A 10817-nucleotide genomic window follows, 5' to 3' on the forward strand; every position below is an offset into this window, starting at 1 on the left:
TTCTCTTACTAATATATTTCATGATTGGAGGGGCGAGTGGAATGAAATGGAAACGTTTATTCCAAAATTGGAGGAAAGGTAGTAGGCTCCTTAAGAGAAAGACAGTAAGAGGATGACCAGTCCATTCTTTGGAGCATTTATTTCTAGGGCAAAGGCAATTAGCAGGAGCTCCAGCTTTGGCAAAAGAGCAGACTGAGAACAATGAGGGAAACAAAGGGATGTATAGGAATGAGAGAAATGAACAAATGAGGAAAAAGCAATGGGTGTGAGAAGTATGGTAAGAGGTATGTAATATTATCCCTATATGGTGGCTTCAAAATTCTCCAAGAATGTTTCCAGAAAAAAATAAGAACTGATGAATAAGATTATATTACTCTTCAAAGGAAGCAAGAGGAGGAGCTATATGCCAAATACATGTGAATTATTCATGGAGAGGTGGGAAGGCAAAAGCAAGAACAGGAAGTCTGAGGGGAGCATCCACATCTCCAGATTATACACTGGGAATGGGAGCTATAGAATGATATTTCCTAGGGTCAGGGAAGCTTCCAGTGACATCTGCATTTTATAAGAATAAAAAAGAGCACCTTAAATTATTTGTGTATTTGTTCACTTTTCCTGGAAAATTGTGTCCCCAGCCTGGATGCATGTGTGGAATTTAATTATTTCCCTTTTTTTTTCACAAAGATTTCTTCCTCTCTCTTGGTTTACTTATAATACACTACATTTCCAAGACTCTGCTCACATCTCTATCTTCTTTCTTCCGTGCCTCTATTCAGTTACCTAAAGTCTAGACCATGAGTTCTCAGCCAGGATGATTTTCTCCCCCAGGAGGTATTTGGCAATATCTGAAGACATTTTTTTGGTTGTCATAACAGGAGAAGGGTGTGTGAAACTGACACCTAGTATGTAGAGGCCAAGGGTGCTGCTGAACACCCTGCAATACACAGAACAATTCCCAAAATAAAGATGTGTGCTAAGGTTGAGTAACCCTGTCAGGAGATAAAGAATTAAAAGGACAGAATAAGGAAAATGCTGAGAGGAATTGATATGGGAAAAGAAGAGGCAGGAGGAAACCAAGAATTTAGAATACAGAATTCTACCTACAAACACATGTTTGGTTTACCATGGGCAGGACTTCTGCTCGCACTGCCATGACAACAATCTATATAAGTAGATATGGTAAAAATCTTCTCTAAAACCTCTGTGTTTATCTCTATCTCAGTCTACTCTTACTCCTCTAGTTTTCTCAAGTTATAGGACTTTTCCTACCCAATCACAGCCTTCTGCCTGCCACTAGCCTGGACTTCTGCTTAAATTCTGCCATTTTCCTGTTACTTCAACCCAAACTTCATCCACCCAGCAGTGATCTATCTCTTGTTCCCACCAATCTCACGTTCCTGCCTACTTCAAGCCAATCATTCATTGCCTTTGCTCATTTGCATTAGGATTCCCACAAATGCCAGTCAGTACAACCCCTGAAAACCATGTGCCCTCTTATAGGAATATTTCCTAGAATGTCAACATTTTTCTTATTTACTTTATCAATCTCCTTCCTTCTTCAATGCTTATATTTCCCCACCCATATGCTCCTATCATATGGAGGGTCTACTCTTCCTTTTATGTATGATGGATATTTTCTTTTTCCCCTATAGAACTAAATGCATACCTTCTCCCTCTGGTCTGTGTCCTGGTATACAAACCTTTGTTGGCTGCCTTAATGGGTTTTGTTGTCTTCTACAGCATGTTGTGCTCAACTAATAAGAGTCACTTAGCAGGATTAGAGGAAGGCAGGAGAATGGTATGTGAAGCTCTTTGCTTCTTCCCTGATGTCCCAGAGTTACTGTCAGATGTCCTTCTCCTACAGCTCCCTTTCCTGTCTCTATAAAGTGGTACCTGCTCCCTGCTCTTGAGAGCCCAGGATGCTTTAGCATCCCTTTCTGATTCCCCTAATCCTGTCCACATCCTGGTAAACCCCCTCATTAGTCCGATTTAAGTATGCCAACCATTTCCTCCCACCACAGTGACTGACTAACAAGTACCAGGCACATATTAGCAACCACAAATGGAAAATTCCTCAAAATAGACCATATACTAGTCAATAAGGCATATCTCAAAACATTTTATGGGTATGGAATCATACAGACCAAGTTCTCTGACCATAATGCAGTTAAGTTAGAAGTCAGTATCAAACTAGAAGGAAGTCCATATGGTTAGAAATTAAGAAACACGATTCTAACTAACCTGCATACCAAAGAATGAAGTAAAAGTCTAGCCCAACATGGGAAGAATGAAGAGCTTGGAAGTTGTCACTCCCACACTCACAAATAAAAAAGGGTAAACAAACTGAAAATCAACAATACTTCTTAGATCTATCAGAGAATTGAAGTCACAGGGAATACCACCACCCCAAACACTAAGAGACAAGGGAACACAGAAAATCACAGCTTTCTGGGAGTGGAAACTGCATCTGGAGCCTGGTCAGAACACTGAAAGAGAAATGAACTGTTACTGGAGACTGAGTATAAGCTAGCTTCAGAGATAAAAACTACTGAGGTCCTGCTCTCAGAGGAGCTCTCATAGTTTCATGAGTTTTATTTACAGCAGTCCCATCAGCTTCTCAGGATGATCAGAAAATAAACCCCCTTGTGCTTCTGCAGGAGGAAAGGAAATGTTTGCATTTTGAAATAAACCCAGAGAGCACTGTGCTCCCTACTAGTCTGCCCTAAAGGAAAATAATTTTTGTGAGAACCTAACAAATCTGGGGAAAGATCCAAGAAAAAGAAAAAAAGAAAAACTGAGAAGGACCTGTGAAGGTTGCAGCCAGGGCCACAGGCTCACTAGAAGACTGAGACCAAATCATAGAACTATAGAATTCTTCCACTACCCAGTATCTTACCACCACATCAGTAAGGCTGGAGAATCTCAAGGAGCACAGCTTAAAGAGCTGGAATCCTCAGACCCTATTTAAGAAGGAGTCTCTAGGGAAACAGAAAGACCGCATATGAGACAAAAACAAGGACACTAGAGGAAACTTTAGCTTTTGACACCACAGCTACAGCAAACATTGAACACAACCTAATGCCAACATGCAATTTGCCACTAAAGGCCTATTTTCCTCAGTTCCCTTTACCTAATACCTCATGTCTGCTTTTAACAAAAGAATTGATTGTAATAAAAATTAGACAATTTTAGAAACCCAAAACTTGTAGTGAAACTATTTACAATTTTGTGAGATGTACCAAAAGCAATACTTATTGTTACTAGGAAAAAAAATAAGTGTTTAAGAGTAAAAATTAAGCTACCAATGTAATCAAAGAATAATAGATTATGCAAGGAACACAAAAGGAATAAAAATATAATTAATTCAAGCAAATCCAAAGATTGATTAAATTAATAGAACTAGAAAAAATTAATAATTTCACAGCTCTGTGGCATGACTGATCAAAAATAAACAGACTTAAACAATGCAGAATGAAAGGGACACATAACTACAGATGTTTCAGAATGAATTTTGAGAGGACTTCTGTTTCTGATATTGATGGACCATGTAATTGGACCAGCTAGCTCACTAAGAACAACAAAAGCTGGACAAATATTTTAAACTATCTACTTGAAGGTACTAAAGCACTAAAAAAGCAGTAAAGAATTTGGAGGCTAACATGCAGGGACATTCAATCTGCATTTAAGCAGATTTAGAAGCAGTGGACAAAAGGATTAATAAACTGGACAGCTACATGCAAAAGAATAAAATTGGGCCACTTTTTCTCACCATACACAAAAATAAATTCAAACTGGATTAAAGACCTAAATGTGAGATCTGAAACCATAAAAATTATGAAGTGAGTACAGACAGCCATTCCTCTGACATCAGCTGTAAAAACATTTTTCCAGATGTTTTCTGAGGCAAGGGAAATAAAAGCAAAAATAAACTATTCAGATTGCATCAAGATAAAAAGCTTCAGCACAGTGAAAGAAACAATTGACAAAACTAAAGGCAACCTACAGAATGGGAGCAAATATGTGCAAATGACATAACTAATAAAGGGCTGGGGTCAAAATATATAAAGAACTTACAAAACTCAACACCCCCCAAAATGAATAGTCCAATTAGAATACATGAGTAAACATGTTTCCAAGGAAGACATCCAGATGGGCAACAGACACATGAAACAATGTTCAACATCACTCATCATCAGGGAAATCCAATTGAAATTACAATGAGATACCACCTCACACCTGTCAGAATGGGTAACATAAAAAACACAAGAAACGGCAGGTGTTGGCAAGGATGTGGAGAAAAAGGACCCCTCTTGCACTATGCAAACTGGTGCAGCCATTCTGGAAAACAGGTTGGAGTTTCCCCCAAATGTTGAAAAAGAGAATTTCCCTACAATCCAGTAATCCCACTACTGGGTACTTACTAAAAAACACTAATTTATAAGGATAATGCATTGTAGGGAGGATAAATGTAGGGATAATACATGTTTATAGCAGCATTATTTACAATAGCCAAGTTAAGGGAACATCCCAAGTGTCCATCAATAGATGAATGGGTAAAGAAGATGTCATAGATATACACAATGGAATATTATTCTGCCATAAAAGATTAAAGACCTAAATGTGACACTTGCAACAATATGGATGGAGCTAGAGAGGATACTGCTAAGTGAAATAAGTGAGGTAAATCAGAGACCAACAAATACCATATGATTTCATTCATAGGTGGAATTTAAGAAAGAATGAGCAAAGATTTAAAAAAAAAAAAAAAGGAGAGGCAGACAAAAAACCAGACTCTTAGCTACAGAGAACAAACTAATGGTTATCAGAGGGGAGGTGGGTGGTGGATGGGTAAAATAGGAAATGGGGAATAAGGAGTTCACTTCCCATAATGAGCACTGGGTGATTTATCACTATATTTTACCATATGGTACCATTGATATATGGCACAACTGAAACTATTATAAAACTCTCTGTTAAATACCCTGGAATTTAAAATTTAAAAATATATCTCTATAATATTTCTGTCAATAAAGAACCAGATGGAGGATTTTAAAGCAAATACTATCAATCAAGAAAAATAATCTAATTTTATATACTTGGAAAAAGAGGGAAGCACCTCAACTTCTTAAATGATAACTTTGGTCTTTTTTTTAAATTTTTTTAATCTTTTAATTTTTAAAATTTTTTATAGTTTATTGTCAAGTTGGTTTCCATATAACACCCGGTGCTCATCCCAACAAGTGCCCTCCTCCATGTCCATCACCCATTTTCCCCTCTCCCCCACCCCCATCAACCCTCAGTTTGTTCTCAGTATTTAAGAGTCTCTTATGATTTGCCTCCCTCACTCTCCTTAACTATTTTTTCCCCTTCCCTACTCCCATGGTCCTCTGTTAAGTTTCTCCTGTTCCACATATGAGTGAAAACATATGGCATATGTTCTTCTCTGCCTGACCCATTTCACTTAGCATAACACCCTTGAGTTCCACCCACCTTGCTACAAATAGTCAGATTTCATTCTTTTTCGTTGCCATGTAGTGTTCCATTGTGTATATAAATCACATCTTCTTGATCCATTCATCAGTTGATGAACATTTAGGCTCTTTGCATGATTTGGCTTTTGTTGACAGTGCTGCTATGAACATTGGGGTACATGTGCCTCTATGCATCAGCACTTCTGTATCCCCTGGGTAAATCCCTAGCAGTGCTATTGCTGGGTCATAGGGGAGTTTTTTTGTTAATTTTTTTGAGGAAAATCCACACTATTTTCCAGAGTGGCTGTACCAGTTTACAATCCCACCAACAGTGTGGGACAGTACATGTTTCTCTATATCCTCGTCAGCATATATAGTCTCCTGATTTGTTCATTTTAGTCACTCTGACTGGCATGAGGTTGTATCTCAGTGTGGTTTGATTTGTATTTCCCTGATGATGAGTGATGCTGAGCATCGTTTCATGTGCCTGTTGGCCACCTGGATGTCCTCTTTGGAGAAGTGTCTGTTCATGTCTTCTACCCATCTCTTCACTGGATTATTTGCTTTTTGGGTGTAGAGTTTGGTGAGTTCCTTGTAGATTTTGGATACTAGCCCTTTATCTGATATGTCATTTGCAACTGTTTTTTCTCATTCCGTTGGTTGCCTATTAGTTTTCTTGATTGTTTCCTTTGCAGTGCAGAAGCTTTTTATCTTGATGAGGTCTCAATAGTTCATTTTTGCTCTAGATTCCCTTGCCTTTGGAGATCTGTCAAGTAAGAAATTGCTGTGGCTGAGGTCATGAAGATTGGTTCCTACTTTCTCCTCTAGAGTTTTGCTGGTTTCCTGTCTCACGTTCAGATCCTTCATCCATTTTGAGTTTATTTTTGTGTATGGTGTAAGAAAGTGATCTAGCTTCATTCTTTTGTGTGTTGCTGTCCAATTTTCCCAGCACTATCTGTTAAAGAGGCTGTGTTTTTTCCATTGGATACTCTTTCCTGCCTTGTCAAAGATTAATTGGCCATATATTTGTGGGTCGGTATCTGAGTTGTGTATTCTATTCCATTGGTCTATGTGTCTGTTTTTGTGCTAATACCATACTGTCTTGATGATTATAGCCTTGTAGTAGAGACTAATGGTGATGAAATTTACTATGGGCTTTTCATAAATGGCTTTTATGATGTTTAAGTAAGTTCCTTCTATCCCGACATTTTCGAGGGTCTGTATTAATAAAGGATGCTGTATTTTGTCAAATGCTTTTTCTGCAACTATTGACAGGATCATATGGTATTTATCTTTTCTTTTGTTAGTATGATGTCTCACATTGAAGGATTTGCAAATATTGAACCAGCCCTGTAACCCAGGGATGAATCCCGCTTGATCAAAGTGAATAATTCTTTTTTTTTAATGTTTTTAAATTTATTTTTGAGAGACAGAGAGAGACAGTGTGAGCAGGGGAGGGTCAGAGAGAGAGGGAGACACAGAATCCGAAGCAGGCTCCAGGCTCTGAGCTGTCAGCACAGACCCCCAATGCGAGGCTCAAACCCACAAACTGTGAGATCATGACCTGAGCTGAAGCCGGCCACTCAACCAACTGAGCCACCCAGGCGCCCCGGTGGATAGTTCTTATATGCTGTTGAATTTGACTTGCTAGTAACTTGTTGAGTATTTTTGCATCTGTATTCATCAAAGATATTGGCCTGTAGTTCTCTTTTTTGCTGAGTCTCTTTCTGGTTTGGAATCAAAGTGATGCTGGCTTTGTAGAATGAGTCAAGAAGTTTGCCTTCCATTTCTATTTTTTGGAATAGCTTGAGAAAAATGGGTATTAACTCTGATTTTAATGTCTAGTAGAACTCCCCAGGGAAGCCATCTGGCCCAGGGCTCTTATTTGTTGGGAGATTTTTCATAACTGATTCAATTTCTTCACTAGTTATGGGTCTGTTCAGATTTTCGATCTCTTCCTATTTGAATTTTGGTAATGCGTGTGTGTTGGGAATTTGTCCATTTCTTTTAGGTGGTCTAGTTTGTTGGCATACAATTTTTCATAGTATTCCCCGATAATTGCTTGTATTTCTGAGGATTGGTTGTAATCCATTTTCATTCGTGATTTCGTCTATTTGGGGGTTCTCTCTTTTTTTTTCTGAGGAGCCTCACTAGAGGTTTGTCAATTTTGTTTATTTTTTTCAAAAACCAACTCTTGGTTTTATTTATCTGTTCAACTGTTTTTGGGAATTCTATATTGTTTATTTCTGCCATGATCTTTATTATTTCTCTTCTTCTGCTGGGTTTGGGATGCTTCTTGCTGCTCTGCTTCTAGATCCTTTAGTCGCGCTATTAGATTTTGTATTTGTGCTTTTTCTGGTTTCTTGAAATAGGCCTGGAGTGCAATGTATTCCTCTTAGGACTGCCTTTGCTGCATCCCAGAGAGTTTGGGGTGTTGTATTTTCATTTTTTCCATATATTTTTTAATTTCATCTTTAATTGCCTGGTTGGCCATTTGTTCTTTAACCTCCACGTTTTTGGTTTTCCAGACTTTTCCTGTGATTGATTTCAAGTTTCATAACATTGTGATCTGAACATGTGCATGGTATGATTTCAACTCTTTTGTATTTATTGAGGGCTGCTTTATGAACCAGTATGTATTCTAGGAGAATGTACCATGTGCACTCAAGAAGAAAGTGAATTTTACAGCTTCAGGATGTAGAGTTCTAAGATATATCTGTCAAGTCCAACTGGTCCAATGTGTCATTCAGGCTCTTTGTTTCTTTATTGATTTTCTGTCGTGGATCTAGCCATTGCTGTATATGGAGTATTAAAGTCCCGTGCAATTAGCACATTCTCATCAATATGTTTGTGATTGTTTTATGTATTTGGGTGCTTCTGAATTCGGTGTGTAGACATTTATAATTGTTAGCTCTTCCTGATGGATAGACCTTCTAATTATTATATAATGTCCTTCTTCACCTCTTCTTACTGCCTTACCTTAAAAGGCCAGTTTGTCTGATATAAGTATGGCTACTCCAGGTGTCTTTTTACTTTCGGTATCATGATAGATATTTCTGCATCCCCTTACTTTCCATCTGAAGGTGTCCTCAGGTCTAAAATGAGTCTCTTGTAGACAGCAAATAGATGGATCTTGTTTGTTTTTTTTTTTTAATCCATTCTGATACCCTATGTCTTTTGATTGGAGCATTTAGTCCATTTACATTCAGTGTTATTATTGAAAAATATAGGTTTAGAGTCATTGTCTCCTCTGTAGGATTCATGCTTGTAGTGGTCTCTGGTACTTTGTGTTCCTTGCAACATTTCCCTCATAGAGTTCCCACTTAGGATTTCTTGTAGTTCTGTCTTAGTTGTGCTTAATTCCTTCAGTTTTTGTTTGTGTGGGAAAGCCTTTCTCTCTCCTTCAATTCTGAATGACAGGCTTGCTTGGTAAAGGATTCTTGACTGCATATTTTTCCTGTTCATCACATTGAAGATGTCCTGCCATTCCTTTCTGGCCTGCCAAGTTTCAGTAGATAAGTCTGTTACGATCTTGATGTGTCTCCTTTTGTATGTTATGGCCCTTTTATCTCTAGCTGCTTTCAGAATTCTCTCTTTATCCTTATATGTTGCCAGTTTCACTATGATATGTCATGCCAAAGATCAATTCAAGTCACGTCTGAGGGGAGTTCTCTGTGCCTCTTGGATTTCAATATCTGTTTCCTTCCCCAAATTGGAGGAGTTTTGGGCTATAATTTGTTCAAGTACACCTTCATCCCCTTTCTTTCTATTCTTCTTTGGGAATTCCTATGATACAGATATTGTTCCATTTGATTACATCACTCAGTTCTCGAATTCTTCTTTCATACTCCTGGATCAATTTTTCTCTCTTTTTCTCAGCTTCTTCTTTTTCTATAATTGTATCTTCTTCATTCACCATTCTTATCTCTGCCTCTTCAATCCATGCTGTGGCTGCCTCCATTTTATTATGCAACTCATTTATAGCATTTTTTAATTTATCATAACTATTTTTATATCCCATTACCTTTGTAGCATCCATGCTGTCTTCTATGCCTTTTTCAAGCCCAGTAAATGATAACTTTGAAACCAAATCTTGATGAAAGCAAAATAAACTAATTTCACTCTCAAATATTGTTGGCAAAATTCTTAAACAGTACTGTTTTCTACAGTTTTGTAGGAGACATTAAATCATTAAACATTAAATGATAAAACATGAAACATTAAAATTACCTTCAGACCATAAACAAGAGTAGGTAACCATTATCCCTACCTTTTTTCAAGACTATACTGAAGATCCTAGAAAGTACAGTAAAACAAGGGAAATAGGAAATTGATATAAGAACTAGAAATGAAAAGGCAAAACTGTATTCATTTACAGATGATATATGATGGTCTTTATAGAAAAACTAAAAGAATTCACAAGTAATATGTTAAAAGTGATATAATTTAACAAAGTTCCTCGATACAAAATCAATATACAAAAACTGAATTTTGTTTCCACACACCAACAAATTAGAAAATTAAATTTTTAAGATATAACTTTAAATACTATCAAAAACATAAAGTACAGAGGAATAACTCTAATGAAAAAGGCCAAACCATCATGGAAAGATGCATATAAATTTATGGAATATCACTAGATAAAAGCTAAATAAATGGAAATATATATTTACCTCACATAGCATCAATAGAGTTAACAAATCTTTGCCCCAATGGCTCTTGAAATTATACCATTTTGGGACATTTCTTTTATTGATTTGCAAGTGACCCTTGAACAGCAGGGGTCTTAACTGTACAAGACCACTTACACATGGATTTTTTATGGTACCATACTGTAAATGTATTTCCTCTTCCCAGAACAATATTCATTATAACATTTCTTTAGCTTACTTTATTATGTGAATACAGTATATAATATAAATAACATACAAGATATGTCTTAACCATTATGTCATTAGTAAGGCTCCTAGTCAACAGTAGGCTATTAGTTGTTAAGTTTGGGGGGAAGTTAAAGCTTTGTGCAGATTTCTGACTGCACATGGGGCATTGCCCCTAACCCCTATGTTGTTCCAGAGTCAACTACAGTTATTTTTTCACCCAAATTTGATGTGCCTGTCATGTTTGGGTTGGAATACTTATTTTAACCAGAAGTTATAAGGAAATGAGGAGACCAATAAGAGACCTTCTTAGCATATCCATTAATGGTATAGAAATAGCTGTTTTTAAAGAAGTTAACAAGTTGGATTTTTTGTTTTTTAGGAGTTTTTGAATGGGTATCTGAAGGTCAGACATTTTGAAGGTCAGTCAATATCCTGAAGCTTAGCTTTTGTGCCTTGTGATTGAAAA

At 37.1% G+C, this 10817-nt stretch overlaps 2 protein-coding genes across 2 annotated transcripts in view; both read left to right on the forward strand.

Moving 5' to 3' along the window:
• Positions 1–10817, forward strand: part of LOC115303564 (olfactory receptor 10AD1-like) — a 109241-nt gene that overhangs the window by 71447 nt on the left and 26977 nt on the right. The gene's annotated exons all lie outside the window — the stretch shown is intronic.
• LOC115305233 (olfactory receptor 10AD1-like) overlaps positions 1–10817 on the forward strand; it is a 13021-nt gene that overhangs the window by 806 nt on the left and 1398 nt on the right. Inside the window, exon 2 of the mRNA XM_029955509.1 lies at positions 1653–1798. Coding sequence (XP_029811369.1) covers positions 1653–1798 — 146 coding nt within the window. The remainder of the gene's footprint in view (positions 1–1652; positions 1799–10817) is intronic.

This window comes from Suricata suricatta, chromosome 10 (genome assembly GCF_006229205.1).
Source record: "Suricata suricatta isolate VVHF042 chromosome 10, meerkat_22Aug2017_6uvM2_HiC, whole genome shotgun sequence".
Lineage (NCBI taxonomy): Eukaryota > Metazoa > Chordata > Mammalia > Carnivora > Herpestidae > Suricata > Suricata suricatta.